The 24,089-nt window shown below is 39.8% G+C and overlaps 1 protein-coding gene across 1 annotated transcript; it reads left to right on the top strand.

Annotated features, from left to right (window-relative positions):
• Window positions 1–2,735: 2,735 nt before the first annotated feature.
• LOC146372299 (NACHT, LRR and PYD domains-containing protein 3-like) lies at window positions 2,736–22,596 on the top strand. The gene is made up of 8 exons (XM_084954072.1): window positions 2,736–2,841; window positions 11,342–11,636; window positions 12,137–13,916; window positions 14,028–14,201; window positions 14,627–14,800; window positions 15,086–15,259; window positions 19,852–19,898; window positions 21,868–22,596. The coding sequence occupies exons 1-8, from the start codon at window positions 2,830–2,832 to the stop codon at window positions 22,419–22,421; spliced, it is 3,210 nt and encodes a 1,069-aa protein (XP_084810198.1). The 5' UTR covers window positions 2,736–2,829; the 3' UTR covers window positions 22,422–22,596.
• The last annotated feature ends 1,493 nt before the right edge of the window (window positions 22,597–24,089 follow it).

The following is a 24,089-nucleotide window of genomic DNA, read 5'->3' as shown; positions in this document are numbered from 1 at the left end:
GCATCCAAAGTCTCAGGGCAGAACAACTAAAGGCTCTGAATCCCATGGTAGTCAGGCGAGCAGGTGGAACAGACAGAAGGGAAGCTGAAGAAGAGCGGAGTGTACAAGGGGGTGAGTACGTATAGATAAAATCAGATAAATATGGGGAGTGAGGTTATGAAGTGCCTTGAAAGTAATAAGCAGAAACTGGAAGCCAATGGAGCTGTTTAAGAGCTATGTTCAGTAGATCTAATTCTGGATATAAAGCAATGAGTTGTATTTTGAACCAACTGCAGTTAATGTTGAAATTTATGAGGTACACCATAGAGAAGAGAATTACAGTAATCTAAACGCGATGTGACAAGAGCATTGACAAGTATGGTGGTACTGTTTGGAGCCAGTGAAGGACAAAAGTGGTTAATATTACAATGATGAAAATATTATTTATATGTGCTGTTAAGGGAAAGGGTGTCGAGGATGACTCCAAGACTCTTAACCTCTTAAGCCCCAATGCCCAGGACAGAGCCTTGGAGTACACCGGAGTTAACTGGAGTAGATAGTGAACTGTGAGTGAGTAATTGAACAAACTGTGAACGGCCAGAGAGATATGAGGTAAACCAGGCGAGTGCTGTACAACTGATGCCAATAGATGTTTGTCTATGAAGAAAGATGTGGTGGGTGATAGTATCAAAAGCTTCTGTAAGGTCAAGAAGAATGAGGATAGTGATGAGTCCAGAGTCAGCTGCAGCAGAAGATCATTAGAGATTTTTACTAGTTTCTGTACCATGAAATGAGCAGAAGCCAGACTGAAACTGTTCGTACAAGTTATTTCCAGCATGGTGTCTATGAACCTGTGCAGCCACTATCTTTTCGAGAATTTTGGCTAGTAAAAGTACATTTGAAAGTGGCCTGAAATTATTTAAATTGGAAGTGTCACAGCTGAAGTTACAGGCGTTCAGAATTTAAAGGGAAAAGGGACATTTCCAAGACTTGATTACGCACAGGAAAAATGCCCAGTGTACCTACGTGTAGGGGTATTCTTATTAAAATATTCAAAATACAAACATTTTTAGGGGTGTAAATAAAGTTAAAACATTTCTGTTGTTCAATACCAAAGAAATTTCAGCTGACAGATGGTGCAAAAATGTGCCACATGCCAAAATGCTGGCTATTCATTAACAGTGCTGTAATCTTTCACTGCTTCACTCCAGAAGCATAAATCTTTGCACAGATAATGTTCATATGTTGATTACTGGTTTTCTGGAGTTAAATGTCTACTGAAGCACATTTTCAGAATGGTTATATGCAATAAAATACAAAAATAAATTACACTCTCATGTGTTAGTTTTATTTATACCAAGATTGTTTATACAGAGTGTGTAATTGCAGAGAAAAACTCTTGAACATAGTATTTTCGAGCAGGAAGCTCAGAAAGCCCTTTGGTGCTTAAAGATGCTCTCTACGGAGAAGAGATAGAAATCTCTTTTGGAAGATCAGCCTCTGACTGGCCAGTCGTCACACAGAAAAGTGATTTTCTTCTTTCTTTGGTGCTGACATGGCTGATTTCAGGCATTTTGGTCTACCTATTACTATAGTGATTATAGCATATACACCCATAAATGTCTGTATGCACTCATTCAGTGTCTCCTGCGCAAAGTAAGTCTTGTTTTTCTGCTGGTAACAATTAGCGGTGGATTGCAGGAGCTCCAGCATGAGATGTCGTGTGGTCACATTTATGAAGTGCTGTTTTCAGTGACCTGCTCTCTGACTTGTTTTGATTTCTCTCCTGTTCTTCTGACTGTGCGTTTGCCCCGATTAAAAAATACTTGTTGAGCAGCAGTCAGCTTGTATGTGATGCACATGTGTACTAATGTGTGTTTTTGGCATTTATGAGCAGTCTGTAGGTGAGAGAGTCTCACCTGTGCGTGGATTCAGAGGGCAAGCATCCCAAATATCATCCAAAGTGGGCATGTTGGGTTGAGGGGTGGCTGTGGATGTGAGGCAGATAAAGAGCTTAAAGTGACTTGCAGTCTAAAGCTCTTTGATTGGTCAGTGAGAGTAGAACCCTGAAGCCCTCAAGCCCATTTGTGCTCTGGTTATATGTGTTTCTTGGTATTTATGGTCAGTCTCAGAGTCTTAGGACCATTTTCCTCTCAGATGAACTGGATGCTGCGTTTGCTACATCAAACTGTTTGAACAATCAGAAAAACAGCAAAGACAAAAAAGTTTGAATTTGATTGATGGCATTATTTTTCTTCTTCCGTGTTTGGATCCTTCTGTTTGCACTTACTGTGCAGTCAGTCGGGGGGCTTCTCCAGGCTGGAGTCACTGATAGTAACCAATGCCACTGAAAAACACCTCTGTCAGTTTCTCCTCAGACTGCAGGAGGAAAATCATTCCTGAACAGGTTACAGCCTGCCCTGATCCAAACTACACAAGGTTTGGAGCTGACCTCACCTGCATGTTAAACACAGGTAGGCTGATGGTCTGATACTACAGAGAAAACTATTACAGCAATGAAAATGAGTCATTTAATTGGCCTGAACACCTTAATAACCCAGCACATGGGGCGGCAGCGTGAAATGCTAAATTTAAAGTGTCTGAATGATTTCTGTGTTTCAGCCGAGACTCACTTTGACAAGACTGACAGGAGGAATAATCTCCGCCCTCTGCACATGCCCCGCCTCATATAAGTCACCCTGTTTCCACTGAGATCTGTGGTGATTGATGTAATAGTTTTCATTGTTGTTGTTTTTTTGTTTGTTTCAAAGAGTTGACAGCGATGAACGAACATCAGACACAATCAGAAGCTGAGAAGTGAAGTCGCTGTTTTTTTCTCTACAGGTGACAATGAGCAGAAAGGTAGGGACGGCTCTCCTCTGTGTGTGTGTGTGTGTGTGTGTGTGTGAATTCGGTCTTTGTGGTAAATCTTAATACCAGCTCATTAAATCATTAAATATAATGAAATTACTTTGAAATGCAATGAGAAAAAGCTTCAGATTTTTGTGTAACTCTCACAGAAACTTGAACCTGAAGCCTGTGAAACAAAAATGTATTTATTTCTACTGAAACACAGAAAATAAAACTGTGGTTAGGACTTATTCTTTTATACAAACAGAATATATTTCAAGTTACACAGAGCACAAACTGACTAACATAAGAAAAGGTTACTGAAACCTTACTGAGGCCCACACGAGTGTCTGAGTGTTTGTGGGTGAGATACTGAACTTGAAATCTTCCATCAGAGAGAGAGAGAGTGTGTGTGAACGTGTTAAAGACTGAACACTAAAATGTTTTCAGGTGATACAGAAAAAGAAATAAACTGCTGGGATTAAAAATTGTGTGAATAATGAGATTTAAAATTCCATCACATGTACTGACAATCAGCATCACACATGAGATATGTCATTTGATTAAAAAAAAAACTTAATTTAATTTAATCTTAGTTTCTCTGAAACATTTTGTATATTTTAAAAAATTAGAATGTTACACAGAGTTTATTGGTCATTTCACATAAATCATAATGCACAGAAAATAATTGGGTTGGATGGTTGGTTGGTTGATCAGCTTTGTGATTTGGGGGAGTTTTTTAAATGTCCGCCTACTAATGGTAACTGTTTTCACATTTTAAACTATTCAGATTTAGTAGACTCTTCCAGTTTATTAATCACATTAGAAAGTGAAGAAATAATGGATAATCAATAATAATAATCACTGTAAACCAGCCAAAGTAAAACTAGGTCTTTGGTAAATGTGATCTAGGAGCTTGTATGCACCAGGTCCAAGCAGTTATGGTGTTATTTTTGTGCCACTATTCTGAGCGCACGTGAAAAACATTTGCGCGCACGTAAAAAAAAAATTGCAGGTGCAAGTGTTGCATTTTGAGGAGAAATTTATTTTGAGCGAAGAAAAGCTAAATTTGAGTGAACAAAATTCATTGCTGCGTGCAAAAAATGTATTTCAGTGTTTGCTATTATCCATACACACACACAATATTACTCTTTCTGGGTCACAAAATAAACTTTTAAGATATTTTCATGCGAGAATGGTGCTGTGTAAACTTCAAATATCTGCTCGATTTATCAAGACATCACATATTTGCATAAGTGCTCTAACACAGGTCCCCAACCTTTTTTGCGCCACAGACCGGTTTATGCCCGACAATATTTTCATGGACCGGCCTTTAAGGTGTCACGGATAAATACAACAAAATAAAACTAGTACCGGTACTGAAAAAAAGAAGATTTATTCATAACACACGTGAAAAGACCCAGGAAAATCGAGTAAACAATAAAAATGATAACAAAATAACGCTGAAAACCGATAAAAACCCTGAAAACTATACATTTCACACCTGAGCCTCAACTCTCGCGGCCCGGTACCAAACGACTCATGGACCGGTACTGGTCCGAGGCCCGGGGGTTGGGGACCGCTGCTCTAACATTTTGTTAGAGCACTTATAGCGGTGTACAGAAAGAGTTGAGCGCGCACAGGCAGGAATGTTGAGAGCGCAAGCAACACATTGCGAGCAAGCGCAAATACAAAAACTGAGTGAGAGGGGCTGCTATTGTGTATGTGTGGATAATAGCAAACACTGAAATACATTTTTTGCACGCAGCAATGAATTTTGTTCACTCAAATTTAGCTTTTCTTCGCTCAAAATAAATTTCTCCTCAAAATGCAACACTTGCACCTGTAAAAATTTTTTTTTACGTGTGCTCAGAATAGTGGCACAAAAATAATGCCATAAGCAGTCCCCTCTTCAGTGCAACAGTGAGGAAATAAAGCTGTTGTGTAAGACGGTTTGGGTTTTGGCACTGATTAAATAATGGAATGTGCTTTTGTTTTTGTTTTTGCTTTTCATCTTTCATTTTGTTTCATGGGAAGATGTTATGCAGTTTGACCTGTTAGGTTGATGCTCTGAATTCTTCAGAATCACAACCAGTCAAACAGGATCTATTTGTAAGCTTAATGCTGTATGTCAGAATAGAGGTGAGAATTTAAGGGTGCAAGACTGAATGACAATAGACACTGACATTTATGTGATGTGATGGATTTGCATACATAATGACAGTCATGACATCAAACACTGTGAAACAGGGACAGTTTCAAACATTTAGATATTTCTAGAGTGTTGATTCTTTGACTGGTAATTCTCATTTAGCTCATGGATATCACAATCCCTGAATACATCTGTTTATTGCAGCAATGGACTGTGACTTTTACAGGAAGGCAAGCAAATGTGACACTTTGTTTAACTGGCAATAATTCAATAATGCAACGTATTCTATAAAAACATGTTTGTATGTACTCTGCTTAACAAATTTATTAGACCACCACCCAGTATAAGGTTTGTGCCACATCTGCTCTAAATGATCAGTACAGGTAATTACTAAATCATTTATATTTCTTTAATGGTTAATCCAGCAGTATGTGCAAGCAAGCTCTTTAATGGAAATTATATTTTTTTGCTAAAAGTTGATTTTTCAACTGTTTTACAAATAAAAGCAGAAAAAAAGAAGGAAATGATTACTTTTGGAATAAGATCAAGATCCAGACGTTTGTGATATATATACAATGCAAAACACAGTACTGCCTGTGGGAAACTGAGGGAAATTTAAAACTTGTGGCTCAGGGTAGGCGTAAATTTAGTAAAATTATAATTCACATCGGCAGTAATGACACCGGTTACGTCAATCCGAGGTCACTAAAATCAATATTGAATTGGTGCGGTGGCCTTTATAGATAATTGGGAAACTTTCTGGAGGAAACCTGGTTTTGTTAGGAGAGACTGCATCCATTCCACTTTGGATGGAGCAGCTCTCATTTCTAGAAATCTGGCCAAATTTATTAAGCCCCACAAAAATGCTCAGACTTTTTATCTGATTTAGTGCTCACCTCACATAATTATTTTGGGTGATTTTAACATATATGTAGACGCTAAAAATGATAGCCTCAACACAACATTTAATCTGTTATTAGACTCAGTCTAATAACAGATTAAATGTTATTAGACTCAGTCTAATAACAGATTAAATGTTGGCTCTCGGAGGAGGCGGACACACTTTTTCTCCTCTCCTCTCCGTTATCTTCCCTGCTTAGTTCTTATGTCCTTGTCTAGTCTCGTGTTTTTTGTATTACTTTCCCTGGAACACTCTCTCACAGTCTGTTTCTAAAACCTAAAGAGAATTATTGATTTGATCAACTGGTCTCTGAATGCTATTGACACCCTTTTCTCAACGAGAAGTCTGGGCTCAGGAGAGCCCGAGTGCCCTGGAGGGACTTTCCCTGTCAGATACACGATGGACGGGAGGCAGGAATGGAGGGTCGTGTGCCTGGCGGGACTGTCGATCGAGGATGCTGAATAGGGATGGGTACCAGTATCCGGTGCCATGATGGCACCGGTTCTGACATAAACGGTAGTAACCAGACCGAAAAGCAGCGCACATTTCGGTGCTTTATTTCGGTGCTTTTTTTTCCCTGAGATGTCATACACTTTGAATTCTAGCCAATCATTTTACGTTTCCGAGGATAGTAGGCGGGTCCAGGTACGTACGTTCTTTTAGAGCAGAGCTACAGATTAAAAATGCCCAAGGCGAAGCGGTCAAAAGTCTGGCTGTACTTCACAGCAAAATATGCAAACTCAGCAGCCTGCAACAAGTGCTTTAAGGTGATATTGTGATACTGTCAAAGGAAGTAACACCTCAAATCTGATGAAACACCTGGCGACGCATAGCGTTTTTTTTAAAAGCTGAAAAATGCGCCGTATTTGATAGCTTGCTGCGAGACCTCACACCGAGCACATCTACTGCGGGTGTGGTGCCTGTTATCGGACCCGGAGTTAGCAACATCCCCCAAAAACCCGAAGAGGAGAGTCCTGGCCCGTAGCCCTGCCAGTGTAGCAGAAATGATGACGGATGATGATGGCGGCAGCAGCCGTTCTTCTCTGCGTGAGTAGCTTAATGTTATTCGTGTGTAATTTACGTTGAGTAGGCTAACCACATTATTAAATTAATGCATGTAGCAAACATCATCATAGCTACATGCGGCTGTCTTCTTGTTTGATGGCAGATACTCCCTTCACCCTTGCCAAAAAGGCTAAAATGACCATAGAAAAAGTGGAAAACAGTTAAACATGAGAGGTTTTTGGACAAAGTTTGTGTTTTTTCCATTGTTTAAGCACTGCTTCCAGCAAAGAGTGATACCATATATGCCCTATAGCTGCAGAAAAGGCTAACTTTGTTATCTTTTTACAAAAAAAACAGCTGAACATGAGAGGTTTTTGGACCAATTTTGTGTTCTCCATTCTTTAAGCACCGGTTTGAGCACCGTTTAAGCACCGGCACCGTTTCAAAAGTACCGGTTTGGAACCGGTATCGGATAAAACCTAAACGATACCCATCCCTAATGCTGAAGATATCTACCTATTCGGAACCATGATAACAGGGTTCTTGCTGATCGGAGCTGGCTTGGTCCTGGCTTATCGGAGAATTAAGAAAGCGGAACCGGCTGTTCAAACCCCCCCAAGGCTGCCCGCTGGGATCGAAACAATGGGACGAAGCACGATTTCTCAGAACGGGCTCATTGAGAGCAGCATGGTTAAGACCTTGGAGACGCTTACAGCTGCTGTGAATACTCAGAATAACACCTCTGAGCGTATATTGGATTACATCAAGGAGAGGCCTGCTCAGAATAACACCTTTGAGCGAAAGTTGGATTACATCGTGGAACAGCTGACTGCAGTCGTGAGTTCTCAGAATCGGTTCTCTGAGCAAAAGAATGACAACACCACGGAACGCAAGTTTGATAACATCATGGGGAAGCTCGCGGTTCTCCAACGGGAGATTGAGAGACCAGTGTCGGAGTGTTAAAGAACAGCTTTGAAATTTTCATGAGTTGTTGCAAAAGAAAAATTACCATCATAATCTGGCTACCCCTTTGGCACCAGCTGTGGGCTCAAGGCTGGAGCCGAACAAAAACACCCTGATAACGACTGTGTTGAGTCTGTTCCTTCCCATTCCATGCAAGGCCACCTGGGTTGGCTGGAAGACTGGAAGACTGCAGGGCGAAGGACACTGTCTCAGCTGAACTATGGACACGTACACACATACATATACTCATAAGCACTCACTGACGCATCACCCTCCCTACCCCGGATCCAACGCCACCTCCAACGCTTACCTCCCCTCTGATGTGGACATCGGGTCAGCTGGAGGCGCAGTCGAAGATTGCAGCGGTCCCAGATCACATGTACATACTGGAACACTTTCCCATGTTGCTGTCTGTGTTTATTGTGCTATGGTGTGTTGATATCTGTGCATTCCTGTATTATCCTTTTGTGTTACACATTTTGATGTTTTTTTCCTCGCTACCTAGCCTGACCTGTCTCCCCAATGTGATGTTTGTGTATTGTATGTACGGTCGGCAAGGTCTGTCATCTCGGTTGTGGGCAAAAGACCTGCAACTGACAAATAAAGGCTATCTCATCTTTCATCATCATCTCTCATCAGTTGGCTTCTCTCGAAATGTAAAAGAACCCACCCACCACTTTAATCACACTTTAGATCTTGTTTTAACATATGGCATAGAAGCTGAACATTTAGCAATGTTTCCTGAAAATCCTCTCTCCTCTTATCATTTCCTGATAACATTTAAATTTACAATAATCAATTACACAGCAGTGGAGAGTAGACTTCATCACAGTAGATGTCTTTCTGAAAGTGCTGTAACTAAGTTTAAGAATATAATGCACCCACTGTTAGCATCTTCTATGCCCTGTACCAATATAGAGCAGAGCAGCTACCTGAACGCTACTCCAACAGAGGCTGTTTATCTTGTTAATAATTTAGCCTCCTCACTACGTATGACTCAAATCAGAAGTACTTGACTTCCTGGTATAATTCTCAAATGTACAATTTAAAAGATCATCCTTCAGCCTGGAAATATTATGTCTGAGCATCCGGTGTGTTTGTGGAGTGGACCCAATTGCAGACATGAAACGGAATCTTAACAAAAAATGGGCTGTTTACTTGGCCAAAAAACATGAATATAAAACAAGGCAAAATGGACGCGGACAAAACAAAAAACCTAAACTGGGAAAAGCTAGACTGTGTAAACTATGAAAAACAAGACATGAGCATGATTCTGAGCAGGAGTACAAGAGTAACTCTGACAAAAAAAACTGTGAACATGAAACTTGACATAACTTGAACAGAATTATGAGGTACCCGGAATCTGACCTGACATGGACGGAGGAAAACAGAAGCACCAACAACAAACAGAGGGAGACAGAGGACCTAAATACACAGGAGGGTAATGAGGGAAGTGGAAATACCTGGGGAGACACAGCTGACACAAATAATCATGACACCACAGGGAAAAGTAAAACTAAGCACATTAAACATAGAAACAAGACTTTCAAAATAAAATAGAAAACCTGGAGAGACATGAACTGGGACACAGAAGTTTGAGACAAGAGACAAAGAGAGGCAGCGAGAGAGGGAGAGGGACACAGAGGAGAGAGACACAAGAGGAACCTACATAGACGAGGAGAGAACACATGACACATAGGAAAAGACTCAAACACCGAAACATAGGAGAAACATAAATTAGACTAAACTCAGCTAAATCCTAACTTATAATAACCACACAAGAACTTAACATATTTCCAATATAACCAAAGGAATCAAAAAATACAAAAAAAAAACTTAAAACGCTGGGTCACAGACAAAGCCCCTAACAGGAAATAGTTTGTTGCTCGGTAAAAAATTCCTCCTTTATGGAGAGCTTTTTTGCTAGAACATCTTACTATTCATCACTGATTGAAGAAAATAAGATCCAGCCTAGGTTTCTCTTCAGCACTGTAGCCAGCCTGACAAAAAGTCAGAGTGAAAAGAAAATTACTCATAATCATTTCACAGATATAACATCATCTATAGCTACTTTCAGTACTACTGATATTCCTTTTCTCCAATTGATCTTTCTGAGTTAACTTCAGTAATTACTTCCTCCAAACCATCAACGTGTCTTTTAGACCCCATTCCTACAAGACTGCTCAAAGAAGTCCTACCATTGATTAATGCTTCAGTCTTAAATATGATCAATCTATGTCTAATAATCGGTTATGTACCACAGGCCTTCAAGCTGGCAGTAGTTAAACCATTACTTAAAAAGCCATCTCTAGACCCAGTGGTCTTAGCTAATTAAAGGCCAGTCTCTAGCCTTCCTTTCATCTCAAAAATTCTTGAAATAGTTGGCCATATAATCAATACTGTTGACTGCTATTAGAGCAAGTAGAGCATGCTGTAGGTATTACAGGTACTACGCTGCAGTAGTTTGTATCATATCTATCTAATATGACTAAGTTAATTTGGATAAACTGAATGAAACATGAAGTATATTCAGAATCAGAATACTTTATTAATTCTGATTCTGATATTAAAATTCAATTACATATGAATATACTATACTACGTTTCATTCAGTTTATCCAATTTAACTTCATCATTCATCAACTTTATCATTAGCTCATTTTCAAATGAACATTCATTTTAACATAATCTCTTTTGTGATGGAATTATTAACATTTCTATGTTAAGTACAACATAGAAAAGAAGAACATGTATTGAAGTGAAAATTTAAAGTTGAAACTTTTGAAACTTTGCTTTAAACCATGTACATGGAAAAGTCAGACAGATAGAGGATGATAAGGTGCAGCTGGAAATCGGGTGATTTAATGTGATGATCTGATATCACCAGCGGGATCAACCGCTGCCCAAACTTTGAACCTGCAAATCACCTTATATTTTTTGGCTTTTTCTGTTCTCATTTTTGCCATGTTAGATCGTAGATTCAAGAAGATTTGGATTTTCAATGTTTTCCTGCTGGCTTACAATTTCCAAGAATTTCCTCTGATTCCCTTTTGGGTAAAACCTTCATAAGATTTGGAATTCCACTGTATTCCTGGGAGATTGAATTTCCAGTGGATTGACAGAGGGTTTCTTCTAATATTTGACAACATAGCAAGTCCAAGTTAGGATTTCTGATTCATGGTGGAAAGAATCTGTGCTAAACCCTCACTCTCCTTCTTTAGATATCTGCAGGTTTGGCATCACACATTTGTTTCTGAAGTATTTCTGCTGGTCCTTCCTTGTGACACCTGAGAGTTTCCTTTTCTTGTCCCCTTTAAAAGGGACAACAAGTTTATAGTCAACTTTTATTTTGTCATTTTTATGGAGTCCTTATGCTACTTACCTTTAGTTTGAACAAAGTAGTAATATAAAAAAGAATAATTACAGCCGCAGTGAATCACCCCAGCAATTATAGAACTGTTTCAGACATGCGATTTTCTTTGATTTTGGCAGGGAAACATGATGTCAAATTCAACACGTGAAGAGCTGCTCCTGAGAGCACTGAAAGATCTGGGAGACAATGAGTTAAAAGAGTTCAAGTGGTACCTGCAAAAGTCTGACGTCCTGGAACGCTTCCCAATAATCCCAAAGAGCAGACTAGATAAGGCAGACAGGCCAGACACAGTGGATCAGATGCTGCAAACATACTGTGAAAACGTGCTTGAGGTCACCAAAAAGGTTTTGAGGAAGCTAGATAGGAATGACCTTGTGCAGATTTTAATTGACCCAAATGCAGAACCTGAAGCAGGTAAGTCATGGAATGATTAACACTCATATGAGAATGATTCCTGGTATCAGGTGCACTTTGTGATGACCATAATTCAGACAGAAAATGTATCTTATTATATTTTCAGTTTGTTATGAACCATGGCATAGAGATGGACTTGATAACTTCAGATGCTGTTCTTTACCTTAATACACAGATGGTAGATCTGAGACGATAGCAAGAAATGGCAATAGTGGGTCTGCGAGGTGAAAAGAATAATAAAGAATAGGACCTATTAATTGCTTTGATATGAAATGCACTTACCACACTCATGGACATGACAGTTATATTTTAATGTTGATGAACAAAACCGCTACAGAAATTTGGATAATTACTGTTTTTTGCTAAGAACCTGTCCTTGCCATCCTAACCATATTCTGCTTATTTTCCATTGACAACTATCACAATTACATAAATGTACCCCATTTTTTCACAACTGACATTTACTCACATCTATTCTTACCATTTCACTGTTTATTTAGAGGGTTTTGCTGAGTTCCAGAAAAACCTCAAATCCAACCTGATGAAAAAGTTTCAGGAATCAGCTGAAAAACTTAAAAAAGGAGGTAAATCTAAGCTTCAAAATGAGACCTACACAGAGGTCTGCTTCAAAATAGAAAACAGCCAAGAGGTCAACAAGGAACATGAGATCAGACTAATTGAAAAAGCACACAGGAAACCAGACAGACCAGAAACAAGACTTCGATGTGAAGACATCTTCAAAGCTTCACCCATTAAAGACAAACCAATCAGAACAGTGCTGACAAAGGGAATGGCTGGCATTGGGAAAACAGTCTCAACACAGAAGTTCACTTTGGACTGGGCTGAAGACAAAGCCAACCAGGACATCCACTTAACATTTCTATTCACTTTCAGAGAGGTGAATGTACTGGAAGACAAAAAGTTCAGTTTGGTGGAACTTGTGAATCATTTTTTTACTAAAAACAAAGAAGCAGGAATCTGCAGCTTTGAAGGGTTTAAGGTTGTGTTCATCTTTGATGGTCTGGATGAGTGTCGGTTTCCTCTGGACTTCCACAAAACTGCGATCCTGACTGATGCTACAGAATCCACCTCAGTCAGTGTGCTGCTGACAAATCTCATCAGGGGGGATCTGCTTCCCTCTGCTCGCCTTTGGATAACCACACGGCCTGCAGCAGCCAATCAGATCCCTTCTGAGTATGTAAACATTGTGACAGAAGTTATGGGGTTCACTGATGCTCAAAAACTAGACTACTTCAGAAAGAAATTCAGAGATGAGAAGCTTATTGGCAGAATGATCTCTCATATCAAAACTTCACAGAGCTTAAACATCATGTGCCACATTCCAGTCTTCTGCTGCATCACTGCTACAGTTCTGGAGGATATGTTGAAAACTAAAGAGAAAGATGAGCTGCCCAAGACCCTGACTGAGATGTACATCCACCTTTTGATATCTCAAGCCAAAGTGAAGAAGGTCAAGCATCAGGGAGGAACTGATGCTGATCCACAGTGGAATCAAGCAAGCAAGGAGATGATTCTGTCTTTGGGAAAACTGGCTTTTGAGCAGCTACAGAAAGGCAACCTGATCTTTTATGAATCAGACTTGAAAGACTGTGGCATCAGTGTCACAAGTGCCTCAGTATATGCAGGACTTTTTACAGAGATATTTAAAGAGGAGAGAGTGTTGCGCCAGGACAAAGTGTTTTCTTTTATCCACCTGAGTGTTCAGGAGTTTCTGGCTGCTCTGTATGTCCATATTACCTTTTTCAGCGCTGGACTCAATCTGCTGGACGAACTCCAACAATCATCCTGGATTTCTAGACTTTCAAGAAGTAAATCTAATCTCCACCAGAGGGCCGTGGACAAGGCCTTACAGAGCCCAAATGGACACCTGGACTTGTTCCTCCGTTTCCTTCTGGGTCTTTCACTGGAGACCAATCAGATTCTCTTACAAGGCCTACTGAGAAAGACAGGAAGTAGCTCACAGGAAACAGTCCAGTACATCAAGGAAAGGCTTGATGATGGTCTCCCTTCTGAGAAAAGCATCAATTTGTTTCACTGTTTGAATGAAGTGAATGATCATTCTCTATTGGAGGACATCCAAAAGTCATTGAGTTCAGGAAATCTTTACACGAATGATCTATTTCCATCTCAGTGGTCAGCTCTAGTCTTCATCTTATTATCATCAGAAAATCTGGATGTCTTTGACCTGAAGAAATATTCAGCTTCAGAGGAGGTTCTTCTGAAGCTACTGCCTGTGGTTAAAGCCTCCAACAAAGCTTTGTAAGTGCTGTGATATCTATTAAAAGTCATTGGTTAGCTACTATTGATACTCATATGATGATTTTAAAATATGTTTTCAATGGTTTTCTCTGTTGTTGTTTAATTTTTCAGGTTGAGTTCTTGTAACCTGTCAGAGAAAAGTGTAAAAATTCTGTCTCCAGTGCTCAGCTCCCAGTCCTCTTGTCTGAGAGAGCTGGACCTGAGCAACAACAACCTGGAGGATTCAGGAGTGAAGATGCTTTCTACCATACTGGAGGGTCCACATTGTCAACTGGAAACTCTCAGGTCAGGAATGTTAGTGTTGGCTGATGCTCGTCTATGTTTTGCGGCATTTTTTATTCTTAGTCTTGGTAAATTTAATTACTATTCAAATTTCTTCTTGATTGCAACACACAGTGTTGCATACATGTCTTAATTTCTCTTTGGTTTTGTGGGCTATTGTTTTAGTTTTAGTTTAGTTTTTTAGTATTAGTTACATATTTGAGATCATCAAACACATTTTTATATCATACGAAGCTAAACACAATCTGCAGGTTTTTAAATGGTAATTGAATTTATTAAGGTAAAAAAACTATCCAGACTTAACTGGGCTTATGGGAAAAAGTGTCAATCTGTAGTTGATGTTGATTTGCATCAATTCTGTCTGTCTTTTTGTGCTAATTTAAAAATCATTGTTATTTTAACATGTCTAATGGTTTGTTTATAAACAGGCTGATTGGCTGTAACTTGTCATGGAGAAGCTGCGAAACTCTTTCTACAGTTATCAGCACACAGTCCTTAAATCTAAAAGAACTGGATGTGAGCAACAATGACCTGCAGGATTCAGGAGTACAACTTTTATCTGCTGGACTGGAGAGTCATCACTGTGTACTTCAAACTCTTAGGTCAGGACTCCACAGTATCCTCATTTATAAATGATAAAGTGACATTACATATTACTTTATGATTTTTATCATCAAATTGGACAACTTTCATGTGGTTTTATTTCATTTCTTTGATTGATTTGATTTTTTAATAATGTAACTGACTTACTTGTGGAGTACAGTGGTATACAAAGGTACTATCTGCTATCTTTTTCATTTTCTTATTTGTGTAATTTTCAAATATCTGTTACCAAAATTTGTAAGGAAGTTTCTAACTTCAGAAAAACATAACTGACTCAATTTCAGGCTATCAGGCTGTGAAGTCACAGAACAAGGCTGTGCTGCTCTGGCCTCAGCTCTGAGTTCAAACCCTTCCCATCTGAGAGAATTGGACCTGAGCTACAATCATCCAGGAGACCAAGGCGTGACTCTCCTTTCTTTTGGCCTGAAGGATAGACAATGCCAATTGGAAACACTCAGGTACGAACAGAAAATTAGCAGCCTACTAATTACTAATTAAAATACTTTTGAATATTAATCATATAATTAAACCTCTGAGGTTTCACTCAATATTGGTGATGACCTCTTGCTCCAAATGCTGCCCCTATATTTTGGAGATAAGTAAACAGGATTTATTTTGAAAAAATATAAATAGTTATTTAAACATGTCAGTGCATCATGGGTAATATGCTTTGGCAAAAAGGAAAGTTTTAAGCCTAATCTTAAAAGTAGAGATAGTGTCTACCTCCTGAATCCAAACTGGAAGCTGGTTCGACAGAATAGGGGCCTGAAACCTGAATGCTCTGCCTCCCATTCTACTTTTAAATACTAGGAACAAGAAGTAAGATCTTGTATGTGAAGAGAAGGATTTTAAATACAATTCTGGATTTAACAGAGAGCCAACGAAGAGAGGGAGTATGAGAGAAATGTGGTCTCTCTTTCTAGAGGCTATAAGAAGATCATTTGTAGCCTTCACTAATACAAACAAAAATTAGATAACACGGAGTATGGAATACAATGAATTTTAATATTGAACTTTAATACTACTACTACTACTACTACTACTAACAACAACAACAACAACAACAACAATAATAATAATAATAATAATAATAAGCAACAAATATATAAAATATAGAAGCAACATTGAAATTAAAGCTGCAAGCAGCGTTATGAGGGCCCTCACACCCCGGCGCGTCGAGCCACGCCCACCACCTACACCAAGCATTTCCGATCTGATGTCACATTGATGGAATTCATGCGTAGAACCACCAGCTAAAATTTCATTTCATTCAATGATAATTATAGTCGTCCCACTAGGTGGCGCTCTAACCATTACTGATAAATTTCTTGTCAAATATTTCCGAGCTTGACTCTTGACTCATGCCTGCGAAGTTTGGGAGAGATTGGACATTGTGTTTTTGAGTGACAGCAGATTACTGCTTTTTGGCGAGTGATTGAAACTCCACGTGCCGCCATGACCACCCCGTTTCCCTAAACGTAAAAAGCTTCACAATTTAACGTCACAAAGGTCTTTAGATTCCCTGCATTGGAGATCGTGTCGATCTGATTAAAATTCCTTGGAGGAGTTCGTCAAAGTACGAGGCCTGAAAAGAGGGGAAAATGTCGCCAAAATTACACATTAATTTTAAAATGGCTGACTTCCTGTTGGATTTGGGATATTGCTCCAAGAGACTTTTTTGTACATCTTGATATGTTACATAAGCTTACCAGGTTTTACACTCATAGATGAAACACGGAGCAGGGGCTGATGTTTTGAAATTTTTTAGGGGGCACTGTGGAGCCATTTTGCAATATTCCATAAAAATGATCACATAACAAGAAAGCCTTCATCACACTGGAGGTGTGGGCCAAATTTCAAGAGTTCTTGTGCTTTCTAAGCCCCTCAAAAGCCACTTCATCTTTCATGGTGAACCAGCTTGCCACCAGGGTGCGCCGTTAAGTTTAAACTCACAATTGTCTCACTGAAGCATCATGAGGGACTGATGTTAATATTCACCGCTTTTGAGGTGGACCTGATGAACCTGTGAAAACCAGTATATAGGGATGGGTATCGAAACCCAGTTCTTGTTGAGAACCGGTTCCCACTGTTTCAATTCCTTGGAATTGTTTGCCATTTTTGCAAACGATTCCCTTATCAATTCCAGTCGCCCCGAATGACGTCACCACGTTGCGGAGCGTCATTTACTAAGCGGCTCAAACGCTCAAAAGTTTGGTTATACTTTACGCGAACGGATGACGACAGGGCAAATTGCAATACTTGCAAGTAGATATTTCATTTAAGGGAGGAAACACTACGAATATGCAAAAGCATTTGCTCACAAAACACGCGATGACCTTAAATGAATGTCGTGTTTTTAATTCCGCTCCGGACTCATGAATCTCAACCCAGCAGCAGCGGTAACGTTTGTACGTCCTCTCCCGTTAATTCGGCAGGTAAATAATCAACTAACAGTGCATATTATGTTAGCGCGATCTGCCTTATTACAAAACCTGCCATTACTGTGCGCTGCATTTAGGTGACCATGATGAGGAGAGACAGACAGAAGCTGTGTCCCAAAACACTGGCTGCATCCTTCGGAGGACCTGGCCTTCGCGGTCTATGTGGGCTGGGTCCTTCGAAGACCGAGAAGGCCGGAAGTGTGAGGCTGTGAAACGGAACGATCTAGCCTTCAGATTTGCGTCACCGCTGTCTCGGTGGAGTTTAATAAACACGGCCGTCTGCTCCTTGCTATCTAAAATATAACAGGACACTGGCGTACATTCTTGACCGTCTCACACTTCTGTTTAATCAGTTTTCTGTTTGACGTTTATTCAGCTGTGTGAAAATCCCGGAGGAACACACCAGATAGATTAATAACATTTTATTTAACCTAATAATCTAATAACTTTGATCTCAGCCAAACCGATTTACTCCGGAACAAATAAAACACAGAAAAAAAGGCAAACAATTACATTTTTAAGTTATCCGAGTGACTTATATATCATGTTTAACCTGAGTAGCGAAAGAGCGGGGATCTGAAAACGACGAAGCCGCGATTCCGCTGCTCTCTCCGGCTCGAGTGACCACTGAACCCCCCTGGCTTGCTATCCAGCGGGTGGCTAACAGACGTCTCTAAAAACGTCGGCGCACTTTTGCAAATATGCGATGTCTTGATAAACCAAGCAGATATTTGAAATTTACACAGCTTCTTTCTCGCCTGAAAATATGTTAAAAGTTTATTTTGTGACCCAGAAAGATGAATAAGAGTAATTTTAAAACTTAGTAGCGGCCGCCATTGTTGGCAGCTGAAATTTGGCTGGGCCGCGCTATGAATTCTGGGATATGGTGGGCCACGAAGGACACACCCGACCCATCCTTTAAATTCGGGGAAATGAAGGACGCATTTGTCGGCCGCATTTGAAGGAGTCGACGAATTGGTTGGCTCAGATGCTGGCAGTTCTCGCTGCAGTCTACCGTTAGCGTCTCCTTTCAGGCCAGAATATACGAATGTCACTGAGCAGTGTCTAAGTTTGTGGTAAAAGGCTTGCACCCATTCGCCACAGCAGATGCCCTCGATTTTCGGTAAGTGAATGTGTTTAATTGTAGGCAGGGACATTACTGGATATTGTTGTGTAATTGCTACAGAACAATTTATGTTATACTTTGTTATTGCTACAGAAGAATATTTATTTTATTATTTTACATTTACAATTTGTTTTCCTGGGGACCCCGTGACACCCCCTTGAACAGCCATAGGCTGGATCTCTTAAGGATCTCTTAAGATGTCACTGTTGGGTTTGTAAGGCCATGTTACTCCTAAATTTCTATCTTGTTCAAAGAGAAGATATAAAACAAAGTTCTAAGCTAATCGACCTTAGTGTTCTCCTTTTTTTAAAAAAAAGAATCGATAAGAGAATCGATAAAGAATCGAATCGTTAAACAGAATCGAAAATGGAATCGGAATCTTGAAAATCTTATCAATACCCATCCCTACCAGTATATCAAAGTATAAGACATGACATTTCCTGTTCCCACTAGGTGGTGCTCTGTGTATTCCTAACAATAGGCGTATCAATCTATTCAGGGCAGGTCTGTCATCATGCCTGTAAAGTCTGGTACTGATCAGACTGGATTTCTTTGAGTTATACTAATTTGTTTCTTCATGGCGAGACATCAGTGTTCACCATGCTGCTGGGGTCACACCCTTTCCTGAAAACGCACACATTTCAATGTATTGCCAACTCCTTAAGGCTTTCCTGGAGAAATATGAGGCTGCACACGTCACCCACCACAAAATCAGTATATCAAAGTATAAAACAGGACATTTCCTGTTCCCACTAGGTGGCGCTCTCCCTGATGTCAAATATGGCTGTTGAAATATGTTCAGGGGTGGAGCCTTATCATATGTGTGTACTTCGGTCAAGATTGGACAATGTATGACAGAATGAGAGGCAGTAAGATCTTCATGGCGAATCATCGAAATTCACCGTGGCGCCACGGCCATACCATTTCCCAAAAACTCAAAAGCTCCGCAATTTCACATGGCCCAGGTGTGTAGTTGATACTTACCAAATATGAAGCTTATACAATCAAATCCCAAGGAGGAGTTCGCAAAAGTACAAGCCCTTGAAATGGCAAAATGGGAGCCAAAATGTCACCTTCAATCCAAAATGGCGGACTTCCTGTTGGGTTTGCATCAATGGTCCCAGTGACTTTTTTGTTCGTGTCAGCATGATACACATGTGGGGCAAATTTGATTCATGTAGCTTAAACTGTGTGTTCGTAGGACTGCATTTAACAACGCATAGGTGGCGCTCCAGAGCCATTTTACAATGCTCATATGTAAAACCATTAAAATACAAAATTTTTCACCAGACCTGACACGTGTGCAAAATTTCAAGAGTTTTTGAGCATGTTAAAGCCCTCAAAAGGCATTTGTTTTGCCTGAATAATAATAAGAAACGGAACAGATACAATAGGGCCCTAAATAATAAATTATTATTAAAAACTCGATAGTAGAAATAAATAAATGAGAAAATAAATTGTTTTTCCACTTTTCCTCCCTCAGGTTGGACCATTGTGGAGAACAGCAACTGAAACCTGGTCTGAGGAAGTGTAAGAAACATTCATATATTAAAATTTCAATTTTCCTATGATGTAAAGAGGAACTAATCTGCAAAAACCAGCTTTGCAGTATTAGGGTCATGGCCTCCTTCACTGTTTAGTCATGGTCAATTGTCTGTTAGGATTCATTTCAGCTAATTGGAGTCCGTAAACTGGATATTTTGGCTATGTTTGTGCCTTTTGCAGCATTTTTAATGCAATTATCTGACAAATAATATGGCGGCTGTGTGGTTAGTTTTACTAACTCACTGTTCAAGAAGTATGAGCTCCAGTTTTGATGAATGAATTTCTAGAATTGTAACGTCACATATCACCAAATGGCGATGTCTGTGTCAGTGTAAATGGTAAATGGACTGGTTCTTAAACAGTGCTTTTCTACCCTATCTTTCCCACGCAAGGCTCTAGACTAACTTTTTGCCATGGGCGTACAGGCACAAAAGTTAGGCGCACACAAATTTTATAATAATTTATATAATATAATGTGTTTTTCTGGATACACTGTGCTTTTTCAGCATCCAAAGATTGATGACACCGTGTCAGAGCACTGGCTATGAATTTCAGAAGGATCAGGCCTTAACTTAACAGAATAGTTAGCAATAGTTCTTTTCCTATTACAGCTACATCCACTTCTGTCGTGCCTAGGCTGCTCACTAGGGCTGGGTATCATCACTGATTTCTATAATCCATTCGATTCCGGTTTTCAAAGTCCCGATTCGATTCAACTTAGCCTCAGACAGTCAGAAATATTATAATTCTGATCATTTATCAGTACTGACTTCATCTGAATTGTGAACATCACAGCAGATGCCTTTGTGTGAAAGTAACTGAGAATAAAACACAGAAAAACATGAAGGAGATTTTCCTGGTCTGGCTTTTTATAGCAGATAACCTTAAAAATATTCTACAATGTTCTCCATATAAAGTTTAAATTTCTTCAGTATTGAACAACAGAAAAAATAGGCTTTCTTGTCCGAGGTCATTTAAGTGAAAAAAAAGAAAAAGAAAAGAAAAAGACAGCAGCCGACAGCGTTGTAAACAATGGTAGACTGGTGGGTAATAAGCGAATGAATAATACAGAAAACAGAGATTGGAGATGGGAAACTGTTCTTGAAGTACAGAGAGAGATAGAGAGAGAGCTAGCTGTGCATGAAGTGTGATTTTAATAGTCGTGGAAGCAAAACAGCAAAATTCAGCTCGGTGAATTTTGGTTGGAGAGAGACAAAACCTGCAGCTCAGAATCAGCGCAAAAAGACGTAATCACAGCGCGGACCGGACGCATCAGAATCGCTAAGCTCCGACAGCGTGTCCGTCTACGGGCCGTTGGGTGAGAAAGCCGAGAAAGACAAAGTTGATTCTGATGCGTCGGGTCCGGTGTTTACGTCTTTGTGTGGAATCCGTGTACCTGCTCTCATTTGCTGTTTGGTTGTTGTTGAAATGGTTTTGTGAGCTTTAATCTGAGAATCTGGCGTTTCTGGCAAAACACAGTTATATTTAAAAGTCAATTCAGGATTTAATGAATTGATATCGCTTTATTCAAGCTACCCACCTCCCACTTCCACCTGCACTTTCAACTGGACCACGGCCAATCAGAGAAGTCCCGCCCCTTACTATCTCTGATTGGTTTAGTCCACGATAGGGGCATAATGTCTGTCTGTGTGTTGACCACAGGGAAGGTTGCAGATTTTTTTTGCAGACCAAATTGGTCGCACTCTAGAGCCCTGCCACGTATTCTATGCTCTTTCTATGTAAGTCCTATCTAACATTCACACATATTCTTACTCTGATCGGTCAATTTGGGGTTAGTATCTTGCCCAAGGGTATTTGCCACACAGACTGGAGCAGATGGGTATCGAACCACCTTCAAATGTGGTCACTTCTACCTCCAAAAAACAAAAAATATTTGTTTTGTGAGTCTGTGGTTGGATGATAGAATAATACTTTGTGCTGTTGTTTCTTTCAGATTTCTGTGGGCTTGAACTGGATCCAAATACAGCGCACAGAAACCTCAAACTGTCTGACGACAACAAGAAGGTGACTGTGGTGAAAGAGGAACAGCCCTATCCAAATCATCCAGAGAGGTTTGACTACTGCTGCTGGCAGGTGCTGTGTAAAAATGGGCTGACTGGTCGTTGTTACTGGGAGGTGGAGAGGGAAGGGCAAGTTGTCATAGCAGTGACGTACAAAAGAATCAGCAGGAAAGGGAACAGTGCGGACTGCAGGCTCGGGTGGAATGACCAGTGCTGGAGTCTAATCTGCACTCAAGAGAAATATTCTTTTTGGCACAACAAGAGAGAACATGTTGTCTATCTTCCCTATGGTGCTACTCTACCTAAAAGAATAGCAGTGTATGTGGACTGTCCTGCTGGTACTGTGTCCTTCTACCGAGTCTGCTCGGACAAACTGACCCTCCTGCACACCTTCCACACCACATTCACCGAACCAGTCTACCCTGCCTTTGGGTTCGGGTTTGGGTTCTGGTCATATGAGTCCACTGCATCTTTGTGTGAGTTGTAGGAGAGAGTCTGCTCCTGACTGCAAACTACTGCTGATGGTGCTTTTCACTCTGCACACCACAGACTATAAACCAAAGGACCATGTAGCAGTTACCCTCCTACTGATTCTGCATAACAGAGAGGTGGTCACCAGACGTTTGGTGGTGAATGAATGAATGTCCTACCAAAGACCTGAAAATAATGTAATCCTTTTTTTTTTTTTTTTTTTTTTTTTTTTTTTTTACCCCATGGTCATAAATGCATGACATGTATGACAGCATTGGAAGGGGCTGTGAATACAAACTTGCCAGCAGTTGACAAACATGTATGGTGTTATTTTTGTGCCACTATTCTGAGCGCACGTGAAAAGAATTTGCAGGTGCAAGTGTTGCATTTTGAGGAGAAATTTATTTTGAGCGAAGAAAAGCTAAATTTGAGTGAACAAAATTCATTGCTGCGTGCAAAAAATGCATTTCAGTGTTTGCTATTATCCATACACACACACAATAGCAGCGCCTCTCGCTCAGTTTTTGCAATTGCGCTTGCTTACAATGTGTTGCTTGCACTCTCAACATTTCTGCCTGTGCGCGTTCAACTCTTTCTGTACACTGTTATATTTGTGCCACAAAACCAGGCAATCACAGATGTGGATGCAAAAAAATCTGATTGGCTGTTTTGGTCTCCAATCAGCTCAAAATGACGAAATGCAATATTCCAGAATCCATTTCGTCCAAAACTCAAACGAGGCAGTGGCGGAGGAACACAGAGTGGCGGAGTTTGAAATATTACTCTTTCTGGGTCACAAAATAAACTTTTAAGATATTTTCATGCGAGAATGGTGCTGTGTAAACTTCAAATATCTGCTCGATTTATCAAGACATCACATATTTGCATAAGTGCTCTAATGTTTTGTAAGCAAGTGCAAATACAAAAACTGAGCGAGAGAGGCTGCTATTGTGTGTGTGTGTATGGATAATAGCAAACACTGAAATACATTTTTTGCAAGCAGCAATGAATTTTGTTCACTTAAATTTAGCTTTTCTTCGCTCAAAATAAATTTCTCCTCAAAATGCAACACTTGCACCTGCAAATTTTTTTTTATGTGAGCTCAGAATAGTGGCACAAAAATAACGCCATACACATGTTTATCATAGGAAATGTACTGTACATTATAACATACAAATGTAATGACTCCCTGCTTTTACACATATTTTTTTATGATGGCTTTGATGGCTATGATGCTAATCCTAACTGGCCTACTTTCATTCTGACGTCTCAGGTTATTCTGTTAAAATCTATTAAAACAGATGTGAAACTTTTTTTTGCCACATTTTACTGTTTTTATATTCTATTTCATTTTTATTCTATTTTATTTTTGTGTGTTATACTGTGTGAGAAGATGCTGTGGGTCTACATAGAATGTCTCCACAGCATGGTCTCTGCCTGAATGACATGGACAGATCGATGACCTATAATAATAGATCAAGACACATATGAAAAACAGATGGTGCATTCACCAGTGTGGATATAATTTATGGTTATACTGGTCAGTTGCTGTGCATTTCTATAGCTAACAGCTGGATTCATAGACAGTAAAGATTTCTAAAAGCCTCTTAATTATTCATGTTAGACTCTCCAGCCATTTTTATTTCACAGTGTGGCAGAAATCTCAGTTCTTCAATAGTTTGTG

This window comes from Perissodus microlepis, chromosome 15 (genome assembly GCF_051167445.1).
Source record: "Perissodus microlepis isolate ML-2025 ecotype Zambia chromosome 15, ASM5116744v1, whole genome shotgun sequence".
Taxonomy (NCBI): Eukaryota; Metazoa; Chordata; class Actinopteri; order Cichliformes; family Cichlidae; genus Perissodus; species Perissodus microlepis.
The sequence above is the reverse complement of the archived record's forward strand: the minus strand, read 5'-3'. Positions and strand labels throughout refer to the sequence as shown.